The sequence below is a fragment of the Balearica regulorum genome, chromosome 4 (genome assembly GCF_011004875.1).
Source record: "Balearica regulorum gibbericeps isolate bBalReg1 chromosome 4, bBalReg1.pri, whole genome shotgun sequence".
Taxonomy (NCBI): Eukaryota; Metazoa; Chordata; class Aves; order Gruiformes; family Gruidae; genus Balearica; species Balearica regulorum.
In genome coordinates, this window is record NC_046187.1 from 81,954,638 (window position 1) to 81,982,634 (window position 27,997).

General features: G+C 67.3%; 1 protein-coding gene across 3 annotated transcripts; it reads right to left on the minus strand.

The window, feature by feature from the left end:
- Positions 1-10,405: 10,405 nt before the first annotated feature.
- SIGLEC1 (sialic acid binding Ig like lectin 1) lies at positions 10,406-27,504 on the minus strand. Of its 3 annotated transcripts, XM_075752879.1 has the most exons (22): positions 27,350-27,504; positions 26,238-26,594; positions 25,850-26,146; positions 25,157-25,420; positions 24,215-24,469; positions 23,382-23,681; positions 22,184-22,438; positions 21,110-21,412; positions 20,151-20,405; positions 19,110-19,409; positions 18,315-18,569; positions 17,406-17,546; positions 16,963-17,265; positions 16,177-16,431; positions 14,685-14,990; positions 14,193-14,444; positions 13,512-13,811; positions 13,090-13,344; positions 12,382-12,678; positions 11,415-11,514; positions 11,241-11,313; positions 10,406-10,903 (listed from the first exon to the last, which is right to left on the minus strand). In XM_075752879.1, the coding sequence occupies exons 1-22, from the start codon at positions 27,396-27,398 to the stop codon at positions 10,886-10,888; spliced, it is 5,190 nt and encodes a 1,729-aa protein (XP_075608994.1). In that variant the 5' UTR covers positions 27,399-27,504; the 3' UTR covers positions 10,406-10,885. The 3 variants fall into 3 exon arrangements, with proteins under 3 accessions (XP_075608994.1, XP_075608995.1, XP_075608996.1); XM_075752880.1 differs by lacking the exon at positions 17,406-17,546; XM_075752881.1 differs by lacking the exons at positions 26,238-26,594; positions 27,350-27,504 and having other exon boundaries at positions 25,857-26,140.
- Positions 27,505-27,997: the final 493 nt, after the last annotated feature.

Sequence of the window (27,997 nt, forward strand, 5' to 3'; positions counted from 1 at the left end):
CCCCCCTCCCGGGCTGCCCGCGCCCCTCCGCGCCGGCCGGGGGGGGTCCGGCCCCTCTGCCCGGCAGTCCGAGGGTCCCCGCTGCTACCGGAGTTACCCCACCGCCTCCCCGGGATCGGGCAGGGATGGAGCCCCCAAACCCCCGCCCCCCCCCCCCCCCCCGTGCTGACCCCCGGATCGAGCACCGGGACCGGGACCGGGGCGAGCGGCTCCCCGTGCCCAGCCGGGGGTCCCGGGCCGCCTTCCCAGGCCGGGGGTCCCGGGCAGCTCCCCCACCTCGGGGGGCTCCGTTCCGCCGCTCTCTGCAACGGGGCAAAACCGGACAGAAAAGCGGCGGCGGCGGTGATGCTTCACCCCGGGGAGCGGGCGGGGGCGGGCGGCACCCCACTTCGTCTCGCCCTGAATCCCCTCAAATCGAAGCGGTTGTAATGACGGTGGATTAAAAAGAAATAAATTAGCTGTTAATCCAATTGCCGAGAGCCCAGCATCCCCGGGAGCTCAATCCCCAGCGACCGGGACCCGACGAAGGACACACCGGCGCTCCAGACCCCCCGACACCCACCCGCGTTCACGCCGCTCCCGCAGCCCGGGGCTGCGGCGGGTTCGGCCGGAGCTGGAGTGTCCCGGAGGGGTCTCGGTCCGGCCCGGTCGAGGCGGGAGCCGCCGGGCTCGGGCCCAGGGAGTTCAAGGCCTCCGATGTGCCCTTGGGCTGGGGTGGGCCCCGAGTGGCCGGGTCTGCGGCAGCCTGTGCCCGTCCCTGGGAGAACCGAAACGGCGCGGAGCAAATGGGAACAGTTTAAAGAAAGAAAAAAAAAAAAAAATTCAAATAAAAGGAGAAAAATAAAATTTAAAAAAAAAAAAATCAAAAGAAAGAAAAGACAATAAAGCAAACGAATAAGGCGGAGCAGGGGGAGAGCGGGCAGCCGGGACGCGGCCGGGCGGGCGCGGTGCAAGGGCCGAGCCGGCTCCGCGGAGGGCCGGTGGTCCCGGGCCGGCCCCTCGGCTCTGCGGGGCCCGGAGGGGCGAGCGGGGCGCGGCGGCGGGACGGAGCCCCGGTTCGGGGCGGGCGCTGACGGCGCCAACCGGCTCCCCGCTCCCCGCTCCCTCCGTCCCGGAGCTGCCGCAAGGCCAGGCCGGGCTGGGGCCGGGCAACCCGGCTCCGCTCTCCCCCGCCGCCGGGCCCGGCCGGAGGGTGGTTCATGTCGTGACATTGGCAAACGATTCCTAACGAAAACCAGGAAAAAATAACCGCGACCCAAACCCACCCTCCGCCCTGCAGAGGCGATGCCCGGCGGCCACGCGTGGGGAAGGGCTCCGGGCCGGTCTCCGGCGGGGAAGGCGGCTGCCCTAACGAAATATCCTCCCTCCGCCCAGCCCCGGCACCGGGCGGCAGCGATACAACCGGGCGAGAAGCGGCCCCGGAGCCCGGTCAGCCCCCAGCCCCCGCCGCGCCCCGCGTCGCCCACCCCCCGGCTCCTGCTGCTATTCTTCTCGCTATGGCTATTGCTAACATTAATAACGATAATAATAATACTGCTATTAATAAGAGATTTGCTCCGGGTGGGTCTGCGCTTGCGGGGGAGCAGAGGAAGGGAAATACCCGGTGCCAGCCCGCTCCGCCGCTGCCGAGGAGCGGGAAAGGATCCGCGTCCCTCCGCGGGCTGCGCAGGCTGGAGCGGAGCCGCGGCAGCTTCTGCCGCCCCGTCCCCTCCCGGCAAACCAGAACAGTCGTCAGAATAATACAAATTATGCTGGTTGTTATCATTTGTTATTATTATTACATCATTATCCCCGCTGTTGGTTTCGTGTTGTCGTTTCTATTACCGTTATCCTTGTCGTTACTTCTATTTTTCTCGCTATTTTCTCGCTATTTTCTCTCTCGCTCGGGCCCTGCGGAGCAGACCCCAGCCCAGGGAAGCGGGGCCGGGGGGGGCCGGGCCGTGCTCGCCGGGAGCAGCCCCGTGTCCAGCGGCCCCTCGCTGGCTCCCGCCACCGCCGCCGGCCCCGCCGAGCCCGGCTGCTCGGTGCCGCGGCCCCGGGGCCCTCCTCAGCCGCCGCCCCGCTCCCCCGTTCCCGGGGCCGTGACCCCCCCCCCAATATTCCGCCATCTTCCCGTTTTACACCCTGGCGAAGGGGCCCGATCTGCCGCCCGGAGCTCCCCGGGCCCGGCACCCCCGGCGCGCTGGAGACGAAGGTAACGGCGGGGCCGGCCCGGTGCCCGCCCGGTTCGGCACGGTGCAGCTCGGCTCGGCTGGGCTGCGCTCGGTTAGGCGCGGCTCAGTGCGGTCGCGTTTCCCCGGGCCCACGGCCCACGCCGGCGGCCTGCGGGTCCCGGTGCCGGGCTGCGGGAGGGGATGTCCGCCGGGAGCGGAGCCGGGGCTTCCCCGGACACCAAACCCGCCGTCCCCTCACGCCGAGCGCGGCTTTACCGGCCCGGGGCACACCGGGGCCGCCCGGGGACCCTCCTCCACCTTTCCCTCCCCGCAGACGGACGGTCTTCCCCGGGAAGAACCCCGGCCCCACCCGCGGGTCCCGGCCGGGGGCTGCGCGGCGCCCCGGGCCCCGCCGAACGTGCCCCGGTACCGGAGCAGCGAGGCCGCGGCGGGAGAGAGCCGGGAGCGGGGCCCAGGCCAGGGCAGCTGCTGAGGGGCCGACACGGGCAAAGCGTGCGAACCCACGGGGGGACTGTGCACGGACACGGGTAAGTGTGCACGGACACGGGGGGAACGTGCACGGACACGGGGGGAACGTGGATGGACACGGGTAAGTGTGCACGGACACGGGGGGAACGTGCACGGACACGGGGGGAACGTGCACGGACACGGGTAAGTGTGCACGGACACGGGTAAGTGTGCACGGACACGGGTAAACGTGCACGGACACGGGGGGAACGTGGATGGACACGGGGGGAACGTGGATGGACACGGGGTAAACGTGGACGGACACGGGAGAACCTGCACGGACACGGGAGAACCTGCACGGACACGGGGTAAACGTGGATGGACGCGGGGGAGCCGTGTACGGACACGAGGGAACTGTGCACAGACACGGGGGACGTGCACGGACACGGGGGGAACGTGCAAGGACACAGGTAAATGTGCAAGGACACGAAGTAAACGTGCACGCACACGGGGGAACGGGCACAGGCACGGGTAAACGTGGATACACACGCGGGAGATGTGCACGGACACGGGGTAAACGTGCACGGATACGGAGGAACTGTGCACGGACACGAGGGAACTGTGCACGGACACGGGGAACGTGCACGGACACGGGGTAAGTATGTGCGGACACGGGGTAAATGTGCAAGCACACGGGAGAAATGTGCACGAATGCAGTGTAATCGTGCACGGACACGGCGCGAAAGTGCTGGGCTTCACAGGGACACGGGGCACCCGCGCGTGGGGCCCGTGTAACCGTGCACCGCTCCCTTCTCGTGGGGTGGCTGGTTTGGGGGGAGCGGGTGGGTGGCTGGGTGGTTGTTTTTAAAGCAATCGCGGTGGCCGCGCCCGATCCAGCGGATCCAATTATTCGATATCGCCGTGCCCAGACACGGGTGAGCCTGCGTGGACACACCGGGACGGCTCACAGCCACGAGTGGGTGTACACGGGCTCGTTGTCCCCGTGCCCAGACTGATTTATCCATCGCTGGGGCGTGTGCGCACGGGCACGGTGCAGCCGTGCACAGCCGTGGGCAGGGCCGCAGCGTAACCGTGCGCGGACACGGGTGGGCGTGCACGGACGCAATGTCACCGTGCACGGACTGCAGTGTGAGTGTGCACGGACACGCTATAACCACGCACGCTGCACGTGTGGATCGATACGAAGTAGCCGTGCGTGGCCACGGGTGAATATGCGCGGGCAGAGTGTCACCGTGCACGGACACGCGTGGGTGTGCACGGACAGAGCGTACCCGCCGGCAGATAATGGTGTGGGTGTGCAGGGTGCCCTGGCAGGGTGCACAGCTCGCAGGGTCCCCGCGGGGCTGCGGACGAGGGTACCCCCTGGAGCGCTGCCGTGCATTTTGCCACGGCCGGGCGTGGGTGCCTGCCCCGGGGCCACTCCCGGGGCCACCCCCGGGGCCACCCCCGCCCACCCGCGCCGGGCCCCGGGGCTGTTCGCCGGGACAGGCGGGGACCGGGCGGCCTCGGCGGCTTCGCCCGCCCCGGGCTCCGGCGGCTGCTCCGGGGACCCCGCCGAGCACTGGGGGTCCCGGGGGCACCCCCTCGTCCCGGGGCCCTCCCGGGGGTGCCCGGACACGACGTGGCCCCCCACCCCGGGCCCCCGGTAGCGCTGATTTCGTTAGCGGAGCCGCCTGTCCGGGGAGCCCGGGGCGGCCCCGGGAGCGGGCGGGCGGGGGGACACCCTTCCCCGGGGGGGGGGTCACCGCTCCCCGGGACAAAGCCTTCCCCACGCTCCGCCAGGTTCCCCCGCGGGTGGGTGCGCTTGCCCCGGCCCGGCCCGCCCGGCCCCGCCGCACCCGCTCTGATAAAAGGAAATCAAAAGAAATCAAACGAAATCAAACGAAATCGGGGCGAGCCGGTCCCACGGCCCCCCCGGCACGGCTGCCCCGACACCCCGCCAGCGGCCGAGCCTGCCGGCACCGGGGGTCCCCGGCCAGCACCCCGGCCCGGCCAGCAGCACCTCCCTCCCCGGGGCTCCCCACCCCAAACGAGTCCACGGCGGCGGGGCCACCTCCACGCGGGGAGTGGCGGGGTCCGGGGACCCCAGATCCTTCCCCCCTCCTGGGACCCCGCTCCTGGCATCCTCTCCCCCAGCACCCTGGTGGTTGGGATCCCCTCTCCCACCTCAGCTCTGCAATCCCAGCTCCCGGGGTGCCCACTTCAGGGATTCCCGCTCCGGGGACCCTGCTCATGGCATCCCTGCTCGGGTGGTCCCGCTCCACGCGGGGCGGTGGTCCCGGCAGAGGCCTGGCCCCGGAGACCCCCGCAGCCTGGCGCTGGCCCGGCCCCAGCCCCCAGCATCCTGCCAGCTCCGCATAACAGGAGAAAAAGCATCACTGGGGGGGGGAGCGAAGAGCTCAGAGGGACACAGGGCAGAGTGCGGAGCTGAACAGAATGGTGCTGGCACCCACACACATCCCCGGGTCCCCGCGGTCCCCAGGCCCCCATGGGGCAGGGTGGGACCCCCAGACCGTGGCTTGGGGGAGGGAGGTGCGATGGCTCGGCTGTGTCCCCCAGCTGCACCGCACACAGAGGCTGTGTTACCGGTGCCTCAGTTTACCTCTCCAGACGCGCACAGGACCCATGGGGAAGGTGGTGCAGCCGCAGCCCCCCGCCCCCGGCTCCGGTTGGGGAGCCTGGCACGGCCGGTGCCATCCCCGCAGCGAAGGCTGGAGGCACACGGGTGTCCGCAGACCAGCGCCGTCACTGGAAACCTCCGCAGCAGAGCCCAGACCAACAAGGGACGTGGAGTCACGAGCTGCGAGGAACCAGGCGGGCACTGGGATGGCACCCGAAAGGGCAGGCGAGGAGAAGGACAGACCTCGGGGCTCGGCTTCTCCAAAGGGCAGTCACAGGTCACTTTGCACCAGAAGACGCTGCTCAGCGTTTCGTTGCGGTTCCTGGTTCACACGCCGCCCTGCGCGTCGCTCCCTGCCCTTCAGCCGCTCCCGGCCCCGGGGTCTCGCCCGGCCGAGGCGGACGCGCAGCGAGGGCGAGTGGGGCTGCGGGGACACGCGGGTGACAGAGCGTCAGCGCTGTTGGCACACCGGGTGCCACCAGCTGCACGGAGGAGGGTGTGATCACAGCCCTGGGGAGCTGCTGCCACGTTTTGATAACCTTGACCTTTCAGGTTTCCCCAGCTCCTGTTCTGCTGGAAACAACCCCCCCCCCCCAGCCCCCAGGGTCCCCCAGGACACTCGCCATGAGTCCCCAAGGACGCTTGCCGTGGGTCCCCCAGGATGCTTGCTGTGGGTCCCCAAGGACACTCGCCGTGGGTCCCCCAGGACGCTCGCCGTGGGTCCCCCAGGACACTCGCCGTGGGTCCCCAAGGACACTCACTGTGGGTCCCCCCAGGACACTCGCCGTGGGTCCCCAAGGACACTCGCCATGGGTCCCCCAGGACGCTCGCCGTGGGTCCCCCAGGACACTCGCCGTGGGTCCCCAAGGACGCTCGCCGTGGGTCCCCCAGGACACTCGCCGTGGGTCCCCAAGGACACTCGCCGTGGGTCCCCCAGGACGCTCGCCGTGGGTCCCAGTGCCCAGCGGGGCCCCACAGCCCTCCTGCACACAGCACTGTCTCAGCTCCCACAGCCACCGGGCCCCCCCCGGGCCCCAAGGACGGAACGGGCTCCAAACCAGGTTTCATCCCCCAGCACCCATCACCGCCGCACACAGGCGATTCCAGTTAATGAGCATCAAATTAACGTAGTTGGGGGCCTTGACGCGCCTCGTCCGTGGAGCCTCGGGGTGCTCCTGGGGGTGTGGGTTCCTGCAGTGGCCCCGACTGAGCTGATGACCCCAGCAGTCAAGGGGGGCCCCGAGGGACCCCAATAAACCTCTGCTGCTGTCAGGGGGAGCTGTGGGGTCCCCACGGCGCGCAGGCGGCGCTGAGGCTCTGCGCTGGGGCTGGGGATGCTCCTGCAGCCCCGGTGGGACAGACGGTACCAGCCTCCCGCGGGTTTATGGGGTGACGAAACCCCGGGCAGAGAAAGGAGGGGGATCACTGGGGGGCTGGGCAGGACCTGTCCAACCCTCACAGCCACGGGAGGGCAGAGATCAGCCCTTCCTCCTGGTGCCCACGGCACGTGGGTGTTTGGTGTGGGTTAGGGGGACCGCAGAGGGTCTGTGGGGCTTAGTGGGGCTGGGGGTGGTGAGCACCGGCCCCTCTACCCCACCGGTCCCAGCCAGCCCCCCGCATGACCGCAGCCACGAGGTGCAGCCACGTGCCAGGAATCGGGCAGCGTGTGTGACACAGGGACAGGAGTGGGGGGGTGCCCACGTCCATCGCCACTGACTCGGGCCCAAACAGGGGCGTCAGGTGGGGGTGGCCCTGCACGACGTCCCACCGCAGCCGCCGAGCCTTGCCGCCGCCCAGCCCGCAGCGAGCAGCAACCTACAATTAATCGATGACGATGGCGAGGAAGAAGCGGGATGGACTTAGCAGATGTTACGGAGAGCGCTAAACCTCGGGGAGCGAGGACGTGAGAAGCACCAGCGCTGGGATGGAGGAGAGGTGGCCCTGGCCGGGGACACCCTCGGGGTGGGCTGGGGAGGCTGCGGCTCGGAGCGGGGGGTTTGGCTGCCGGGGGGAATCCTGGGACGTGCAGGGACGTCACACAGTGGGCAGCACGGTGTTACCCCACACCTCTTGTCTTGGCACAGCGGCGGCAGCCCCTCATCCCACGCCACTGCCACCCACCCGCCGGGCTGGTGCTGTTCGGAGCCGATCCCACCGCAGAGCCGGCGGGGACTGGGACCCAGGGCAGGGGGGAGGCCACATCCGCACAGGGACATCACGGCTCTGCTCGCACGGAGCGGGTGCGCTCGCTTCCCGCCTCGGAGCCCGGCAGGCTGGCGATCGTCATCGCAAGAGCCCTCCGCGTCGCTGTGGTGCTGAGGCCGTGCAAAGCGAGGGCGGCGAGCCCAGCCCCGCGTCCGCCCCGAGCTCTCCCTCACCACCAGCACCGGGTGCATTTCAGCCGTCCCCAGGATTACCGCAAACAGTAAATCAAAGTGCGCGGTAATTTATCCGAGGAGAAATGCCTAGCACATTTCTGCAAAGTCCTCTGCCGACGGCAAAGCCGTGGCCTCCAGTTCACCTTCTGACCTGCCCTTATTCCCTTGCTCTGCCTTTAAACCATGTGACGGGAGGATTTGGCTTAACGTGTGTCGCTCCAGAAGGAGAGGAGGAGAAGGAGCTCAGAGGGCCCGGAGGTAATCGCTGGCTCCCTGCCCGCGGCGCAGGGGCGTTCCTGCGGCCGTGGGGCTGGATTAGGGCGTGCGCGCACCCCGGTCCTCTCCCAGGCCCTGCTGATTGCTGCTCCCCGCGTCTCCGAGCCCGTCTGCGCAGGTCAGGGCAGGCACCTTGCGGAGGTTCAGCATCACAGGAGCAACCCCTCGGCTCTCCCTCCGGGCTGCCCGGTGCCTGCTCCGGGCTGCCCTTGCTCCACGTTGGATGTAGGTTCCTGTAACTGGTGGGACCTTCCCCTCACCCTCCTCCCTGCGCCCCCAGGACCAGGCTGCACCAGTTGCGCTGCCGGGAAGAGCCGGCATCTGGCACGGCCGGCCGGCAGCGACTCACGAGGCCCGACGTGTGCACGTCAGCCGGCAACATCTGCCCTGGCCCCCCCCAGCAGGCGACTGGCAGGAGGGGCCAGCTGGAGCAGCCCGGCCGCCCGGGGGGGTTTGGGCAGGAATTAATTAACCTCAGGCTGGGGAGATGCGGGAGGCAGGGAAGGGATGCGCACGGGGAACCTTCTCGAAGCCCGGGGACTCGGCTGGGAGGCGGCGAGCAGCGTGGGCGCAGGTGGTGGAGGAGGAGGAGGAGGGTTCGGCGGCGGTGGAGTTGGAGGGCTCTGCCATGGAGATACCTTGAAAAGGTGATTTCCAGCCGGAGGGATGGACCTGCCCGGGTCACCCCAGCTCCATCCGAACTCGTCTGTCTGGCCTTGCGGTTTAGCAGACGACGGAGGTTTAACCTCACCGCTGCCGGATGCTCTGAGGGATCTCAGCAAGGAGGCGGCAGCTGCTGCAGTGGGCTGGGCAGGGGGATGCCTGCCCGCCACCCTGCCCGCCACCCTGCCTGCCACCCTGCCTGCCACCCTGCCTGCCACCCTGCCCGCCACCCTGCCCGCCACCCTGCCCACCGCCCGTGGGCTCAGAGCCGCTCCCATCCCATCCCCAGCCCACCCCAGCCCGTGGCCTCGGCCCCAGTCCTGTCACTGGGCTCCCCAGGGAATGGTTTGGCTCCATCTCCTCCCTAACCCACCGTCCCCCAGGTGCAGGCGGCAGCGAGGTCCCCCCGTTGTCCCCATCGCGGCTCAGCACCCCCCTCGCCCAGTCCCTCCGCTGGCCTCATCCTGCTTTGTGGGCTGTTCTCCGGGGCTCGGAGCCCCAGCGGGACAGGGAGCCGTGGGGCTGGCCCCAGCGCCGGGCAGGAGGAGACATCACGGCCCTGCCCTCCCCTGGGGCACACCAGCCTTGTCCCTGCTCCCTGAACGGCCCCAAGGAGCACCCCCGGGTGTGGGCTGCTGCAGGGGGCTCCCGGACCCCCTCCCCGCTGCGCCGTGTCCCGCTGCCACCAGCACTGGTCCTGTCACCCCGCCTGGGGACCGTGGGAGGGATGGGGCCAGGGATGGGGCCAGGGACAGCATCCCCACGCACAGCCCTCCCGTGAGCTGAGGGGATCCTGCTCTCGCTCGGGGAATATCTGCCGGTAAATCTCCTCCCCGGGAGCGCTGCTGTGCCACCAGCCCCGCACCCGTGGGACCGTCCTGCCCCGCTCACGCAGGGGAAGAGGCTGCGCTGCCGGTGAGACGGCAGCACTGGGAGGATGTGTCCGAGGAGGATGAGGGTCTGTGCCATCCTGAGAGCTGAGCGAGAGGGAGCGTAGCCAGAAATACGGCTGGCAGCTCAGTAAGTTTGAGCGCGGGGAGCGGCAGGGGTGGGGGGGCGGCTGGCGGGCGTGGGTGGGTGCTGGCTGTCTCTCCCACGGCCCACGGGAACCTCAGCACGCTGCTTCGGTGCATGAACAGGAGCAGCAGCACAGGCGGATGAGGGGGGGTTAACCTCCCAGGTGAGCGGAGCATCGCCCCCCCCCGAGCCCCCCAGCCACGCTCAGGCAGCTCCAGCTCCGCGCTCCGAAGCACCGGCCAGCTGCACGCCCCTGGCCGAGGCCCTGGCCGGCGGTGTCCGGCAGCGAGGCGGCCGCAGAGTGACATCTAACGGCAGCGGGCCGGGAGGGGACACGGTCCAGCAGCCACCTTCCTCGCTGGGGGATGCGACTTCTGGGAGCGAAGCCCTCCCGTGGCCCCCAGCCCCAGCTCCCCCCCGGCAGCACGGAGCTGACAGCACAGGGCTCCTCGTCATCCCTCGCCTCTTCCCAGGCGCCGAGGGGACACGTTGGGCCTGGGGACACCTCTGCCCTCTGCCGAACAGGCTGACAAGACAGATGCCAGGAAAATGGGGTGCTGTGACCGTGGGCTGTCTCCGAGCATCACGTCCCTGATCTGCCCCGCGGACCGAGCCGTTGCCCCGCAGTCACCGCAGACGGGCTTCGGGGGAGAACGCGGAGACGGGAGCAGGGAAGCAATCGCACCCCAACACGAGGTGTCCCCGGGCGAACCAGCCCTGCCCAGCCCCGCGGCTGCCTGGCTCCCTCCGGCTCTCACCCTTCCCGAAGCAGGGCAATACAACTCTCCCCAGCTCATCCCAACAGACACCGGGCTGCACACTGCGCCGGGTTTTATTCCCAGAGGAACAGCACACAGGGAGACCCTGGCACGCGGGGGTCTCGGTGGGCAGCACCCTGGGGTGGTGGCTTTGGTAGGGCGACAGGACAGTGGTGATGGAGCGGCTGCCCCCAGGCTTGCACCGCCACCGGGAGATTTTTTTTCTTTTTTTTTTTTTTCTGGGGTTTTGCTGCTAAAGAGCTTGCCGGTGCCTGGCACACACGGCACACCACACGCGGTGGCAAGCACAGGCCGTGCCCGGTGTGAGAACAACATCCAGAGCAGGGAGGAGAGGAGTGGAGGGGTCTGGGAGGGGATGGAGACAGCACAGTTATCCCCAGGGTGGTGGCTGCCAGCTCGGCTCTGCCCCCCGGGCATGGGGAGGGATGGCGTGGGCTGCCTGCGTCCTGCCAGGCCGGGGCTGTGCGCTTCCAGCTGCTACAGTTGCTCCTGGGCTAAAGAGCCACCGGCTTAAGAAGCTCCATCCGCCTGGAAAAGGTTGGGGCCGGTTGGGGAAACCCTGCCCAGGGTGCCAGGGGAGCACCCAGAGCATCGCCCAGAGGGGTCCGCACCCGCCTGCGCTGTGAAGCCCCTCAGGGATGAACCTGCAAGGGGTAATTCTGGTCCTGCCAAGGCTCTGCTGCTCCTCCTGCCCCGTCCCCGGCTCCGGCAATGATGGCCAAGGCACCCACGTCCCCCAGCCCTGTGCTGGGGCAGCACGGAGACGATCTCCAGCGCGATGCACCCCACGGACCCCCCACGGGGTTCCCCGGGAGCTCAGGGTGGGGGGAGGGTCCTTAAAGCTGGCCCCACCGAGGGCATCTACCTGCTCCTGCTCCTGCTTGCTCCTCAGCTCCAAGGTGTCCTCAGCACCGGACCAGCCCCAAAACTTCCTCATCCTGGAAGGGAGGAGAAGGAGCTGCCAGCCCTGCTCCCCACCACGGGCCGGCTCAGCCCGGGGTCCCTGTCCCCCCCTTCCCATCGCGGCCGGAGACTTTACCTGGGCCACAGCTTCACAGCCAGGAGGGCCAGGATGGCCACGCAGACCATGGCCGCCAGCAGCCCGGCCACAACGGTGAAGGCCAGGAGGTGGGTGAGAGCTGCGGGCAGAGGGGAGCCAGGGCAGACCCCCACCGGCCCCGGGGGCTGCCGGCTCGGCGAGACCGGCAGGGGTTTGGGGAGCCCTGCAAGGGGGGGTGGGCTCCCCCTGGCCCTTTCCCCTGTGGCTTCAGCCACAGCATGGCCCTGGGGTGAGGTCAGTGTACGTGGGACCCCCCAGGACTTGGGGTGAAGGGGACCCCGGGGAGGTGGCTGTGACAGCTGGCTGCAGGCAAGGGACACCCCCCCGGCACCACTGCCAGGTCCCCAGGGCTGGGGACAGCCGGTTGGCGGGTCGAGGACACACCGCGGGGGGGTCGCAGGGTGGCACGGCACCACGCTGGGACCCCACGGGGACACTCGCTGCTCCTGGCTGCCCCTGCCCATGTCACCGTCCCCTGTACCTGCATCCCACCCCGGGCTGGATGGTGTCCCGGCCCCCGCCAGCACGTGGGGACGGGCAGGGAGCGGGCAGGGCAGGGGGGGGTCACCCCGCGCAGCCACAAGCACCATCACCCCGCTTTTGTCTTTTGTCAAGCCCAAGCCAATTCCCCCTCGGTTTTTTTTTTATCACTCTGCAGCATTTGACTCAATTTGCTGCTTCCGTGGGCTTTTTTATCCCTCTCCTAACCCCAGCCCGCAGCCCCAGCCTGGGAGGCTTCAGGAGAAAAGCTCCTCGAAACCCAGTTCTCGCAGTAAACCCCCCCCCCGCCTTTTCCTCCCCACCTACAGGCTCGTGGCCGATTCAACCCGCTTCTGCCGGTCACCCCCACTGCTCTGCAATCGTCTTCCCAGCGCAATTCCCCGCCGAGCCCCCAGCACCCCCTGCACAGCACCCCACCCCAGGGTGGGGGGGCAGCCCCACTCACTGCGCACGTCGAAGTAGGCACCGGCCGTGGCGTTGCCCAGGGGGTTGTCGGCCACGCAGGTGTATTCCCCGGACTCCTCCGGCCCCACGGCCCCGAGCTCCACCCGGAGGGTGTTGTGGGAGGGGGAGGCGCGGACCCCCGGTGCTGTGGCTGGGGCCAGGCTGGAGGCCAGGAGCCGGCCGCGGCGGTACAGGGCGATGGTGGAAGCCGGGTGGCTGTCGGCCGTGCACAACACGATGCCCACCCGCCCGTTGCGGTTCTCCAGGAAGGTGCTGACGGACACGTCCCGGGGGGGGTCTGCGTAGGGGAGATGGGGCTGGCAGCGGGCCACGGTGTGGGCCCCCCCTCCCACGCTGGCCAAGGGCTGCTTAGTGCATCCCTCCTCCCGTCTGGATCAGCTCCAACCACCCAGCCGGTGCTTCCCACCCCCGGCTGGAGAGTCCCCCCCGGCTAGGAGCACATTGGCTTCCAATCCGATTTTGGAGAGGTATCTGCAGCTAGGCAAACCCCCGACATCCTCTTCCTCTGGCCCGAAGGGAGAGGAGCAGGGCAGGGAGAGGAGGAAGAAGAGGAAACGGGCCCCCTGGCCGCAACAGGAGCACACGGACGGGACGCCTGTGGTGCTGGGCTGGATGCACCCCGTGTGTCAGGGACTCTGCACCCCATCCTGCCCGGTGGCCGGTCCCCACGGGGCCGGGGAACACTCACAGAGCACGCTGAGGCTGAGCGGGGCCGAGGCGGCGCTGCCCCGCATCCCGCTCACCCGGCAGTGGTAGAAGCCGGTGTCGGCGCTGGAGACGCGGGCGAGGACGAGGGAGCCGGCCGGTCCCTCCTGCAGCCACCGGCTGTTCTTGTACCAGGTGTAGTTGGCCTCTTCCCCCACCCAGGGGACGCCGGAGCAGGTCATGGTGGCTGCGGTGCCTTCGAGGACTTCTGGCGACGGCTCAACCGTGACTGTGACCCCTGAGGAAGAGGAGGAGGGAGGCCGGGGAGTCAGGGGGTGCCCAGGGCTTGCACAGGACCATCCCCACAGCCCCCCAAAAGGCTCTCAAGTGCCACGCTCCCACAGGAGCACCCATCGTGACCCCGACACGGGGCTCGCCGTGGCCGTGGCTCCGTGCCGCCCTCACCTCCCACGTCCAGGCGCAAAGATGAGGACGCGGTGCCGCGGCTGTTGTTGGCTGAGCAGACGTAGAGCCCCACGTCCCGCGGCTCCAGCCCCTCCATCCCCACCCGCAGGGAGTTGGGGCCCGCCTGGACGGCGAAGCGTGGGTCAGCCGAGCCCCGCGTGGAGGCCAGGGGCGCCCGGCCGGGCCCCCGGTGCAGGGCGATGTCGGAGGGTGGGAAGCTGTCCACGGTGCAGAGCAGGACGGCCTGCCGCCCCCCCCGGGGCTCCACCAAGGCCGTGAAGGATGGCTCCTGGGGTGCGTCTGCGAGGACAGGGACAGCGCGTGTGTGTCCCCCCCCCAGCCAGCCCCGCCGCAGGGGACCAGCCGGTGGGCTCCGGGGGTGGCAGCTTTGCTGCTGGCTGAGGCGGGGGGACCAAGGGGCCCGGGAGCACCTGGGGGACCCCCCCCACCCCCCGGTCCAGGGGCTGGGCTGCCCGGCCGGCCACGGGCTGTCGCGGGATGTCACCAGGTGGCGACATAGACCGTCCTCCCAACCGCGCCGCTGCGACAGCGACATCCCCCCGGGGGGCTGCCCCGGGCCCCTCGGCCGGCAGGACCCGGCGTGTCCGTGCCGTGTGCGTGTCCCCCCCATCCCGTGTGTCCCGTCCCGTCCCCGTCCCCGTCCCCCCCGCCCCGACTCACAGAGCACCCGCAGGGCGGTGGGGGGGGCCCGGCGGCCCCGCTGCCCCCCCCCCGCCTGGCAGGAGTAGACCCCCGCGTCCGTGGGCCGGGCCGCGGGCAGGGGCAGGGCTGCGTGGGGCCGCTCCGCCAGCCACCGCCCGTCCTTGTACCAGGTGTAGGCCGAGCCCGGGCGGGCACCCGCGGCCCGGCAGGTCAGGGTCACGTCGGTCCCCTCGGGCACCTCGGCGGAGGGTCGCACCAGCACCCTGACGGCTGCGGGGAGCCGAGCGGAGCCGGTAAGCCGCCGTCCCCCTTCCACGGGGTGTGTCCGTGGGGTGGGCGCCCACCCGAGCGGGCAGCAGCATCTCCCTGCCCTTCCTCCAGCCCCGCAGCGCCCGTGCTGCCCCGCTGCCCCATGGCGATTCCCACCGGGGCACCCCCTCGGTGCCCACACCAACCCGCCCCCAGGCAGAAGCCCCTCGTCCCCCCCACCCGCGGCAAAGCCGGACTCACCCTGCACACGGAGGGGCAGGGATGCGCGGGCGCTGCCGAGGGGGCTGCGTGCCCGGCACTCGTACTCGCCCTCGTCCTCCTCGGAGGCCTCGCGGAGCTCCAGCCTCAGCGCGTTGGGAGCGGGGGAGATGCGGCCGCTCTGCCCAGGGCGGTCACCTCCCGGGGGGGGGCTGGAGGCCACCGGCCGCCCCCCCTTCAGCAGGGTGAGCTCGGACAGGGGGTTGCTCTCCACAGCGCAGAAGAGGATGACTGCCGTCCCCTCGCCGCTCTCCGTGAAGGCCTTCATCTGCAGGTTCCTGGGGGGGTCTGCGGGAAGGAAACGAGACGGAGCGGGGAGAGGTGGGCTGTAGGATAAGCAGCGTCTGGGCGAGTTGGAGCATCCCCAGCCTGCGATGCTCAGGTCGGGCGGCTGCTCTCACGCTCTCGGCCGGGCGGTGAGCTGGAGCAGTGATGTTCTGCTGCCAGGCTCCGCTGCCTGCAACGCAGCACCCGCTCGGGCAGCGCTGCCTCTTTCCTCAGCATCCACGGTCTCCTTGAATCAAGCCGACACTCCAGACAGAGCGCAGCGTCAATGGCTGAGCTCATTTCTAACCTGCAGCTCGTTTAGGAGTTGGCTGTAGCAGCTCCAGCCGCGCCGGCCAGGCGTGGGAGCGTGGCACGGCACGTGGCCCGGCCCAGCTCGGTGCTCCGCTCGCACCCCGGCCTCAGTAAAAGCCACCCTTTGTAGATGGGTGCATGGCAAACCTCAACAGCGAGGCTTGCGCACAGGCAGCACGACTGCGGGCGCAGCTCGGGCACGTAATGCCAAGGTACTGTTAGCAGCATCCATCCGGCATTCCCCATCCAAAATCAGGAGGAGGGAGAGAAGCAACGGATTTGTTCCTGGGTCTGAGGCTCTGCAGAGGACCTTTCCAGGAACGCTCCTCCACACTCACCCCTCACAGCAGATTTATGAGTTAAAAAGCTGCCTTTTTCTAATAAAAGGGAAAAAAAAAAAAATCTCTTACATTCTGACTTGTAAGTACATTTTTTTGCATGTCTTTTTTTTAAACAAAGTCTGGTTTTCATTTTCCAAATCAGGAAAAAAATAAATAAATCCTGCAATGTTTCTTGAAAGCCAAAGATTTTTCTGTTTCAGTTTGGTACAAAGCATGGGGACAAACTTGGGGCGCTCGGAGAAGCTTCGCTGACATCTCCTGCAGACGCCGCGGGGCTGTCTGGCCAGGTCTGCTTGCGGGGGTCGGACACAGGACTAGGGTAGAAAGCTCAGCTTGGTTAAGACCTGGGACAAAAGCCAATCTTTTTTTGACACCCCAAAACTACAACAGGCCCTGCTAACCCCCCATCTCTCCGGAACATGCCCCCAGGAGGGTTCCCAGCCAAGGGGACCGACCAAGTGACACCTGAGGGACCTCCCTGCAGCACAGCTGGGTCCCTGCCCCGGGTGGGACCTCCCCCCGCGGCGTGAAGCCCCCTGCCCGCGGGAACTCACAGAGCACGTTGAGGGTGGTGGGGGCAGAGCTGCGGGTCCACGCCGGGGTCTGCACCGTGCAGTGGTAGGAGGCGGCGTCGGCAGCAGCGACGCTGGGGAAGGCGAGGGACGGGGCCGAGCCGCTGCTGAACCAGACCTTGTTCTTGTACCAGGTGTAGCTCAGCGCTTCACCGCCGCCGGTCGCGACCGCACAGGTCAGGTTGACGGCGTCACCTTCCCGGACGTCCGAGGAGGGGGAGATCCAGACCCTGGCAGCTGCGATGGAAGGGGAAAGAGGTGATGCCTGGGGAGAGCTGGTCTCCTCCAGGCCTTTAGCTTGGGGCTTTTTGCCCGTCGTTCCAGACAAGAAGCGATGAAGATGCTGCAGCCTCCTCCCTGCCACCCCTCCCGCCGCTGCGGCAGCCGTAGGACAGCCCAGGGTGACGCCGGCTCCGCGAGCACAGCCAGGAGCGTGTCACGGGTGGATACGGCAAAGCCAGCGCTTTGCACCACCTCCAAGAGGAGCCGCAGTTCCTTCGCCGTGTGCGGGGGGATACATCCTGATACTCCAGGAACACCTCCGGCACGGCCCTCCGTCCCCACAAACACGCATCTTCCTCCGCTTCCTCTCTGTGTCTGCGCCGTCCGCCCCGTTCCAGCTTTTCTCCCCTCCCTTCCCCACGAGCATCCTCCAGCAGCGCTCGCCCTCACCTCGTCACCATACCCCCCTGCCTCCCCCACTGCCCGCACCGCTCGCACAGCTCCGTCCCGTCCCCGTCCCCTGCCCGCACCCTGCCCGGCACTCACTGCCCGCCGTGAAGTTGGCCGCGGTGCTGGCGTTGCCGTAGGCGTTGCTGGCGGAGCACACGTACTGGCCCTCGTCCTCCAGCAGCACGGGGCGGACGCTGACCCGCAGCGTGTTGAAGGCCGAGGCGACGCTGAGCCGCGGCGGGGCGACGGGCTGGGGCAGCGTCGTGGAGGCCACCAGCGCCCCGTCCTTGAAGAGAGCCAGCTCTGCCCGCGGGCTGCTGTCCACCGTGCACTGCAGGACCCCCCGCTGCCCCTCGGGGGTCTCCAGGAAGGACGTCAGCACCGGCGCCCGCGGAGGATCTGCCCAGGCCAGACGTTACACGGTGGGTGAAAAAACCCTGCCCCCCAGAGCACCCCCCAGCCGGGCTGCTTGGTCCCGGCCCCGGCCCGGCAGGGGTCCCGTCCCCCCCAGGGCCCGGGGGGCATCCCCTTCCTCGGACCCCCGAGGCGTCTGCGGCGGCTCCTGGCAGCGCTCAGCCCGCGCCGGGGCGGCAGCAGCACGCACGTGCAGCAAAGCCGAAGCCAGACTTCCTCTTTCCCGGATTTTCCCCTCCACCCCAGACAGATAGCATTTCTCCTCACTGAAGTGGTGAAAAATGTGGGTAATTTCAGGTCGATTGAAACATGTTTTAGAAGAACCAAAATATCTGTTATTGCAATTTTTTCCCCTTTCTACGTGACCCAGCAGGCAGGTGAGAGCTGGGGCGGCCGCACCGCTGCTCATCGGAAAGTTCTGCTTGGCAGGGGACGTGACCGACCAGGCTGGGTTTTATTCAGACCAGGGCTTTATCGAGGAGATACGCCCCCATAAACTTTCCACTTTTAACACTCTGGCATTTTCTAAGGGCGGAGGATGTTTTGTTACAAAGCGTGCAGAGCTCTCGTTCAGTCCTGGGCGTGGGACACGCAGCCTTTGGGGACGGTGCCAGCGGCGAGGGCCAGGCAAGGCGCCCACAACATGCCAGCCATAGCCCTGCGCGGCCTTGCTCAGCATCCCACCCCAGCACCATCCCATCACCGGCAGCATCCCACCCCAGCACCATCCCACCCCAGCACCATCCCATCCCAGCACCATCCCATCACCGGCAGCATCCCATCACTGGCACCATCCCACTCCAGCACCATCCCAATCCCAGCACAATCCCACCCCTAGCACCATTTCGTTCCCAGCACCATCTGACCCTGGCACCATCCCAATCCCTGGCACCATCCCGCTCCTCCCACCATCCCACCCCCGGAACCATCCCAAACCCAGCACCATCCCAAACCCAGCACCATCCCACCCAGCACCATCCCACGCCCAGCACCCCGCTCCCCGCCGCCTCGATCCCCAGCAGGGTCCCACTCACAGGAGACGTGCAGGGCGACGGCCGGGGAGATGCTGGTCCGCGAGGGGCTGCGGGCTCGGCAGTGGTAGGAGCCGGCGGCGGCACTGGCGATGTGGGGCAGCGCGAGGAGGTTGTCGGGGCCCTCCTGGAGCCGTTCGCTGTTCTTGTACCAGGTGTAGACGGTGTCGTCCTGCGGCTCTCCCCCCGCTTGGCACGTCAGGGAGACGTCGTCTCCTTCCCGCACCTCCGTGGACGGCGAGACGAGGACTCGGGCAGCTGGAGCACGGACAGACGATGCCTCCAGCTCAGAGCGTGTCACAGCAGCCCCGACCCAGCACGGGACGGAAACAACCCTCATCACTTCCAGAGCGTGCACCACCGCGCTGCGCATTTAGTCTGATCAGGGAGGCCGCGGACCCTCGCAGCCCTGGGGCTGGCACTAAACATTTATCTTAAAGAAAACATGCTGCTCCCCGTCCCCGTTAGCTGACACCCCCCAAATCCATCACTTCAGGTGCCCAGGGCCGAGGTGTTTGAATGTGGGGGGGGTGAGCTGGAGCCTGGGTGGGATCCGGCGCAGACACCAGCTCCCGTGTGGACACCTCCGTGGAGACACATTTGGATCTATCGGTCTGAGGGCTGGATGAATTTCAGGTCAGGATTCCTGCTAACCCCCCGGTTAACTCGCAGGAACCACGCAGGAAAGGTCACGTTTCGTGCCAGCTCCCGCCTGGCCCCCACCCGACGCCCACCCCGTCGGCGCGGCCTGAGCACGACGCCGCGCGGCACGGGCACGAACCGGCCGGCGGTACTCACTCTGCACGCGGAAGTACAGGCGGCGGGACGCGGTGCCGTGCGCGTTGGTGGCGGTGCAGCGGTAGCTGCCTTCGTCTGCCGGCGTCACCTCCCGGATCTCCACCCTGAGGGCGTTGGGGGCGGCCAAGACGCCCACCCGCGGGCTGAGGCTGCCCCCCGCATCGTCGGCAGCCACCAGCTCCTCGCCCCGGTGCAGGGCCAGCCGGGCAGGAGGGTTGCTCGCCACCGAGCACTGGAAGATGGCCAGGCTGCCCCTCTCCGTCTCTAGGAACGCCGTCAGCTGGGGGTCCCGCGGGGGGTCTGTGTGGGGCAGAGAACGGGGGCTGAGCAGCTCTGGGTGCCAAGGGAAGGGAAGGGAAGGGAAGGGAAGGAAGGGAAGGGAAGGGAAGGGAAGGGAAGGGAAGGGAAGGGAAGGGAAGGGAAGGGAAGGGAAGGGAAGGGAAGGGAAGGGAAGGGAAGGGAAGGGAAGGGAAGGGAAGGGAAGGGAAGGGAAGGGAAGGGAAGGGAAGGGAAGGGAAGGGAAGGGAAGGGAAGGGAAGGGAAGGGAAGGGAAGGGAAGGGAAGGGAAGGGAAGGGAAGGGAAGGGAAGGGAAGGGAAGGGAAGGGAAGGGAAGGGAAGGGAAGGGAAGGGAAGGGAAGGGAAGGGAAGGGAAAGGAAGGGGCTGTCTGTGAGCCAGGGCCCTCCCAGCCCCAGGGGGGACCACAGCAGCCACCCTCATGGGCTTTTCTGAGGTGTGCTACACCACACAGCAGCCCTCACACGTATGCAAGCTTTACACCTGCAGATCACACACACACACGCCCATGCGCGTGTTAAGTGCATGTTCACTCGAGGAAAGCAAAGGAAGGACAGACGCCCGCAGAGGAAGCACCGGGACATGTAAATGTACTTAAAGATCTGCACGTGCACCCGCCTCAGCTCTGCCCAGAGCCCAGGCACAGCCGCACGAGTGTGAGCAGAGCTGGGGACACTTGCTTGGACTCCAGCTACAGCTCCCGATAAGACAATAAACTGCACATCGCCCAGCAGCCCGTACGTACACAGCACGTCCAGGGAGACAGCGGGGGAGCTCCGGCTGCTGCCGTCGGCGGTGGCTCTGCAGCGGTAGAGACCAGCGTCCGTGCTGGCCACTTGCCGAAACACCAGGGAGGCGGCCGAGCCCTCGGCGAGCTGCTGCCCGTTTCGGTACCAGGTGAAGTTGGGCAGAGCCGGGGAGTCGCTGCTCAGGTGGCAGGTCAGGTTGGCGGCGTCACCTTCCAGCACGTGGGAGGACGGAGCCACTGCGATGCTGGCAGCTGCGGGCAGGGGCACAGGCAGGAGGCAAACAGGCTCCGGCATGAACTCAGCCGGCACGGCCAGCGTCAGGGTGAACAACCCCTCCCGAGGCTGGCCAGCTAGCAAGTAACTTTGCGGCTATTCCAGGAGAAGGTAAACGCCCGCTAATCCTGCAACGCCGTGACGGGGACAGCACCCTGCGGGAGCCCAGCAACGGGGTACGGGCCAGCCGGGGCCCCCCCAGCCCAGGGCTGCTGTGTCAGCAGGAGGGGGCCCGCGGGAACCCCCTCAGCAGCGTTTTGCTCAGCGTCCCCGGTCCTGCACGGGCAGGGGTCAGCAGTGAATACCCACCAGGAGCTGGAGCCCTCGCTGTGGCCATGGGGAACCCTCCAAACCCACCCCGGAGGGGCTGGTGGGGCCAGCACCGCCCCCCCGCCCCCCCCCCCGTAGCAGCCCCCACTTTAACCCCACTCGTGCCCCACCCCAGCACCAGGCGACTTGTGCACGGCAGCTCTTTCGAGACAGATGCTGTCCGACACCCCAGATTTCACGGGCATTGCCCTATTTCCGCTCATCCCATCCTTCTGCCACCAGCACCCTTGATCTCCTGAGCTTGTCTCCTTCCCCGGCATTCCCTTCCCACCCTCCGCTCTCCCCGGATTTTCCCAGACGCTCCAGGGATGCATGGCATCTACCCTTCCCACCGCCCCTTGGCCACACTCACTCTCAGCCCTGAAGTCCACAGTCGCGTTGGCGCTGCCCTGCGTGTTGTCAGCCCGGCACACGTAGGTGCCCTCGTCCTCCAGCACCACCTCCCGCATCTCCACCTTCAGGCTGTTGTACGACAAGGTGGTGCGGAGCCTGGGGCTGGGGGCTGGGGGGCAGCCCCACGTGCAGGCTATTACTTCTTCTCCTCTCCATAGGGTCAGGTTGGCCTCTGGGTCACTCTCAACGGCGCATTGGATGATGCCCAGGCGCCCGTCCTGGGTCTCCAGGAAGGAGCTCATCACCGGTTGCCTCGGTGGGACTGCGGGGTTGAAACACCTCTGGTGAGAATGTTACAGATTCCTGAGGCTGGGAGAACTCCAAGAACCCCAGGGCTTGCTGCTTTCCAGCGCTACCTAAGCAGCTCCTGGGCATCCCACCCTCCCTCCAGCCACCAGACCGCAGGGTCCCACATCTGCCGGCTCTCTGCAAGGGACCCCCATGCCCCTGGCACCTCTGATGGCCCCTCTGTTGTCACCTAGCCTGAGCTCAGGGTCTGAGTGCAGGCGCCCAGCCCTCCCCCGGGGCAGAGCTGCAGAGACCCCAGTGGTCTGGGCATCGTTGTGATGCACGTTTCCTACCGTGACTACAGAAAAATGCCAGTTTGTCAGGACTGAAGCTTCCTAATGGTATTTTTCCTGGTTTGGTATCAAAGAAAATTTTTTATTTTACAGCACAGGAAAAATTTGGAAGGCAAAAATCCAACCGAATATATTTTTCACAGGGATCACTTATTGTTCTGAGAAATTGAATTTAATTTCACGGGACATTTTAAAACTCTTTGGTTCTTGGGAATTTTGGGATTCTCTGAATTTCTCCTCCCCCAAATTCACAGATTTACCTGCAAGAGGGCATTTTCCACCCTCTCCACATTTCTGCCCAAGAATGCCCTTGGCCGTGCTCGGCGGCGATGGGGGAAACCTCAGGGTGGGAGCAGAGAGGGGCTTCCCAGCAGGACCACCCAGCCCAGAGCCCGGCCCCCCCCCCTCGCTGGCCCGGGCGTTAGCGGGGTGAGACCCCCGGCAGCACTTACAGAGCACGCGGAGCGGGACGGCCGCCGAAGTGTCGCTGCCGTTGCTGCTCCGGACCCTGCACTGGAAAGCGCCTGCGTCCTCGCCGCGGACGGAGGGGAAGCGCAGGGTGGGCACCGAGCTCTCCCGCAGCCGCTTGCTGTTCCTGTACCAGGTGTAGAGGGTCTCCTCCGCCGCGCCCTGAGCCCCCAGGCAGGTCAGGGTGACAGCCGCCCCTTCCTGCACCTCCGCCGAGGGCTGGATCAGGAGCTCTGTACCTGTAGGAGCGATGGGAGAGGGATGTCAAGGAGGGAGGGGAAACCTCTGCCGCAAACCTTCGCCCTTCCCCTGGCCCCGGCCAGCCGAAGCCCCGCGCTCGGCTTCCCTCTGAGGCAGGATCTGAGCAGCCCGCTCCCTCGCAGGAGCCCGTGCCCTCGGTGGCTGCGTCTTTGGTGGGTGACGATCCCTGGGGACGCCGGACATCAGCTGGGATGTCACCACCCGAGCCGTTCGGCCCAGACCTCTGCCACCGGCAGGGACAAACGGGACCTTTCCTGAGCCTTCACCGGCTCCCTCCGAGCGCCCGCGATCGGCCCCGGGACAGGGTCCCCTCTGCCCGCGGTGGGGGACGTGGGCCGGAGGCACCCTGAAATGGACCCCAACCAACCAACGTGGCACCCAGGCTCGGGTTTGTTTTCTCTGGAATTGAACCCTGAGGTCCATTTTGGTTTCTTTGGACACCCTAAGGGAGGTTCCTCCGGGACATGGGTTTGGGGGTCCTTCCCCTCCTCCTTTGCCATGGTGGCTGCCTCTGTCACCCCAAACCATCAGGGCTGGGGACCCGCCGGGTGCAGGGGGTCAGGGGACGGAGCAGGAGGAGCCGGTCCCCGCCGTGTGACACCACGGGCTGCTGGGGGCTTGCAGAGATGGGGAAGAAACAGTTTGGACAAATTTTGCTACAGATTTTGCGTCGTTTTGAAAAACAAAACTCAGGAGCTGCCACCAGCCCTGCAAGTAGCTTGGACCCCCCAAGGTGGGGCAGGGCTGCAGGGAGGCCACCGCCACCGCACGGTCCCCGAGGCACCAATGTCACCGGTGTCACGCCGGTCCCTCCAGCTCTCGGGCCTGCGCGGCCCCCCCAGCCCCACAGAAACAGCCCCAACAGCCCCGGGGGTCCATCGGAGCCGGGCAGCCCCTCGCACCGGGAGCGGCAGGACTCACTGCGGGCGACAAAGACCTTGGCGGCGCTGGCGTTGCCGTAGGCGTTGCTGGCGGTGCAGCGGTACTCCCCGCTGTCCTGCGGCCCCACGCCGCGGATCTCCAGCCGCAGGGCGTTGCGGGAGGTGGTGACGCTGAACCGTTGGCGCGGGGCCGCCTGCAACCCGCTGGCCGCCAGCAAGGTGCCGTCGCGGTAAAGGGCCATGGAGGCCGGGGGGTGGCTGTCCACGGCGCAGCGGATGATGGCCAGCCTGCCGCCCTGTGTCTCCTGGAAGAGCGTGACGGTGGGGGTCCGGGGGGGGTCTGCGGGAGGGGAGAGGATGCTGCAGCTCGGGAGGTGCCGCCGGTGCCACCTGCACGCGGGGCACGTCCCCCCCGACCCGCAGAGCTGCTCCTCCGAGCTGCTTTCCCCCTTACGTAAGCGGGTTGTATTTACTGACAGAAATGTCAAAGCCAAACCCAGGGCTATTTTATTTTTCCCCTGACTTGCAAAAGCTCCTGAGCTGTTATTATCATAGCTGGCGTCTCGGTTAGTAACTCCCAGCAGTTTATGGCGTGTTACAGATTAGTGGAGCAGTGGGAGATGCTGTGATGAACGGACTGGTGCAAATACCACTTACCGGTACCTTCAAATGCGGCTCATGACCAGAAATGGTTGGATTTACAGCAACTTCTGCCCGGGAGGACTGAACCCCCCCCTTTCAGCTGGACCCAAGGCGTTCGGGGCAGAGACTTTGTTTTGACCCAGTGGGTTTGCGCAGCCCCTGGCACAAAGGGACCCCTCGTCCGGCAGGGACCCCCCCGTCCCGTCCCCTGGCAGAGCCGCGGGCACTCACATGTCACGCTCAGGCTGATGGCCGGGGAGGTGTCACTGCCCCGCTCGTTCATCACCTTGCAGGAGTAATAGCCGGCGTCGCTGGCGGCCACGTGGTGGAAGAGCAGGATGTGGGCCGTGCCGTCCTTGAGCCAGATGCTGTTCTTGTACCAGGTGTAGTTGAGGTCCTGACCCTCCCTGCCAGGGACGTCGCAGGACAAGCTGGTGGCCGTCCCCTCCTGCACCTCGGCCGCGGGGCTTGCCGAGATCTCGGCAGCTGACGGAGATGGGAGTGCGTTCAGGATGAGACAGGAGGCAGGAGAGCAGCCCCCGGCCCAGAGCCCCCCACCCCTGCGCTGCAGGGAGCCCCTCTGCCCCCCAGGGATGACGATGGAGGCGGGAGGCGTCTGGGTTTGTTCCCTGCCACCAACGCCTCGCCAGCTGGCGTTCAAGTCCTGGCTTTAATGCAAAGCCCCGGGGAGAAAACTCATGGCGGGTGCAGCAGCATCCTTCGCCTCTCACGGTCTGCACGGGGGGCTCTGGGGGGAGCAGCGCGGCCCCTCCTGCTCTGGGGGGGGGAATGCTCCTCCCCATGGGACCCTGACACAGGCAGGCTCCTGGGGTGATGTGGTGGTCCGGGGCTTGTCTCTGCTGCAGGATCTGATGGAGGACCCTGGCTCCCCCTCCCCGCAGACCACCCTGGCCCCGAAGCCCCGTGAGCTCCGACAACGTCCTGCCCAGCAGCCGCCGGCTCCGCTCCCCGGCTGGGCTGGAAATCCCTCCCTGCCCTGTCTTTGGGGCTCGCCACAGCCCTGCGCCACGAAGGATGAAGGATGCAGGTGTGGCACGATAGAGGCATCACGGTCCTCCACCACGGACCCCCCAGCTCCTGGAGCTCCAGCCGGTACCAGCCACCCCAGTGCCAGCCCCTGCCCACCCCAGTCCAGACACCCCTGGCACTTACAGAAGATGTAGAGCGTCACGGCAGGTGCCGCGCCAGTTCCGAGGGTGTTCTCGGCTTCGCAGCGGTACTGCCCGTAGTCCTCGCGGCGAACGCCCCGGAGGGTCAGGATCTGCTCGCTGCCCACGGCCAACCCGTCCTTGTACCAGCGGTACGCCGAGATGGGGGGGTAGCTGCTGCTCACCTCGCAGGTGAGGGAGACCGTGTCGCCCACGCGGATGTTCTGCGCGGCGGGGCTGATCGACACCTGGGTGTCCTTAGGGACGTCTGCGGGAGGACAGGCAGACACGGCGGGCAGCGGTGAGGCTGGGCAGGACCTGCGGGACTCCGCCGTAGCCTGTCCTGCTGCTTATACGTGAGGCTCTGGTGCGGGAAAAGGGGAGCTGGAAATGGGGGCAAAGCTGCAGAGAGCGGTGGGTGCAGCGGTGGGTGCCAGGACATGCCACGGAGCAGGAGCTGGCACTTCGGCAGCGTTTATGGGACCGATGCTGGCTCTGGCCACGGAGAGCCCTGGGGGAACAGGAGAGGGAGGGAGAAGCGGGAGGAAACTCTGCTCTGCCTTTCTGCAAGGAGCCCTGGGAAGGGGGGAGGCACGGTGGGTGGCAGGAGGGGGACCTGGGTGGCGTGGCCGTGCCAGCGGTGCCTCTGTCCCCCCACCCCGCTCAGCCAGCCCCCGCGCAGAGCTGCCCCACGTACGTCTCACCCGCAGGACGACCTCCCCGGCCGCCTTCCTGGAGCCGTAAGAAACTTGGCAGATCAGCTTTTTGGAGTGGTCCTTCCAGGAGAAGGAGGTGGTGAGGGTCATGTGGTGGTTGACCCCGCTCGTGTCCAGCTGGACCCATTCGGACACTGTCGAGACCTGGGGGTCGTAGCCCCCCCAGCGCAGGGCGATGTCGCCCGGCGGGCAGACGTAGGGTGTGGAGCACTCAAAGGTGGACGTTTGCCCCTCGGTTTGCTCCTCGCTGGTGGAAATGCTCGGGCGCTCGAGGTCATCTGGGGACAGAGAGCAGAGGTGGGATGCTCGTGTGGGGCGGGCAGGCAAGGGGCTGGGGGCGGGGGGGGGGTGTCTCGCCGCCGTACCCACCCGAAACTCTCAGCATCACGTCCCGCGCTGCCGACCACCGGTCGCCGTTGACGATCTCAAAGCGGAACCTGTATGGCCCGCTGTCCTCCGGCGTCAGCCCCCGCAGCAGCAGGGTGCAGTTACGAGCGGCGGGGTCCCCCAGGAGCTGAGTGCGGCCCCTGAAGCGAGCATCCACCTCCTGGGCTGTCGTGTGGTACACCAGCATCTTCGTGTTCTCATAATCCTTGTACCAGATGGCTACGATGCCGTCGCCGGCCGTCACGTCGGCGGGGTAGCTCAGGGTGCAGGGAACCACCACGCAGGAGCCCCTGACACCCTGCAGGGACTCGGGGTAGGTGACCCCCCACGAGCCGAGGGCTGTGTCAGAGGGGAGGCAGCAGGAAGGGGGGGGTCAGGAGGTGAGCTGTGCCCGGGGCCGCCGCGGTCTGCAGCCCCCTGCTCCCCTCCGGGCACCCACCGGGGCTGCATCACATCTCCTGAGCTGCCTGAACAGGCAGGGGCCGTGGCAAGCAGGGGGGGGCTCGGGGGGGAGAGGGGGGAGAGGAGAACGGGGCTGTGAGATAAAACCCCCCAGGAGAAAATTTCCAGGTGGAGAAGGGAAAAAGCTGGATCTGTGGGCGGTGCTTTTGGGCAGCACAAGGCACCAGCCAGATTTGAAAAGCAAAGGCCTAAATTACTAGTAAAAAGGGAAAAATTGCCCTCCTGGTCCTCCAAAACCTTATTACCACCCCCCCCCCCCAGCTCCTTGTCCTTTCTCCCATGGCCTGGCTGTCCCCCCGCCACCCCATGCTCCCCCCTGCTCCCGGATCCCAGCCCCATCGCTGCCCGTCAGGAGCTCTGCCCCGGGGGAGCACGGCACGACGCGGCACGTGCCGGCAAATCTCCCCAGAGCACCCGCTGTGCCACGGCCCGCGGGAGAGCCAGGACCACCCTGGGGGTCCCCAGAGCCTGTCCTCCTGTCCCTCGGGCACCGCGCAGGGCTGCGGGCAGGACCAGGGCACCCGCGCTCCCACTCCCGCCCCTCCTGGTGCAAATCCAGGCAGCCAGCCCCTGCAGGGGACCGGACCGTGCCGGCGGCGCTGGTGGCAGCGGGTCTCTCGGTGGCACCGTACCTGGCGGGACGAGGCTGGCCAGGAGGACGAGGCACCGGGGCAGGGGCATGGCAGCACCCCGGGCACGGCCGGGGGTCCCTGGGGGCAGAGGCAGGGTGGGCTCACGCCGTGAGGGTGGGAGACGGCCGGTCTTTGGGGTCGGCGTTCGGTGTTCGGGGACCCTGACAAGAAGAAAAGGTGACCAAAGGCCTCGACACACGTCGTACATCAGCGCAGTCCAGCTTTTCCCACCGTGTGCCCCCACGCCATGCTGCCAGAGCCCGCCCCGGTGCCGGCCAAAGGCAATTCCTTCTGCACCGAAGGGGAAAACCTGGATCCCAGCTCGTTCGCATCAGTTACCCACCAACAAAACACATTATTGCTCCACACGGGACGAATCCTGCTTACAGCGAGACTGGATGCACGGCGCTGCCGGGACGGTGTCCCACGGGCGTGGGGGGGTGCGGGGGAGCCCTGGCCTTGCTGAACTCTCGTGGGAGTTTAAGGAGCTGGTCGGGGTTTTGCAGGGAGGTGACAAGGGTTACGGAGCTTATTCACGTGCTCGCTGCATCCGTGCAAATGAAGAGTAATAGAATACACGGAAAGCGTGCGTACGGCGCGGGGTGGGGTCGCGCAAATGTCCGTTATGGGACTCTGGGTTGAAAATTA

Excerpts from the sequence above, each read along its gene's own strand:
- SIGLEC1 (XM_075752879.1), bottom strand. The coding sequence starts at position 27,398 with ATGCCCCTGCCCCGGTGCCTCGTCCTCCTGGCCAGCCTCGTCCCGCCA. Across the intron at positions 18,570-19,109 it reads CCTGTACTTCCGCGTGCAGA|CTGCCCGAGTCCTCGTCTCG; the intron begins GTGAGTACCGCC and ends TCCGTGCTCCAG. Across the intron at positions 16,432-16,962 it reads GGCCAACTTCACGGCGGGCA|CTGCCAGGGTCTGGATCTCC; the intron begins GTGAGTGCCGGG and ends CTTCCATCGCAG.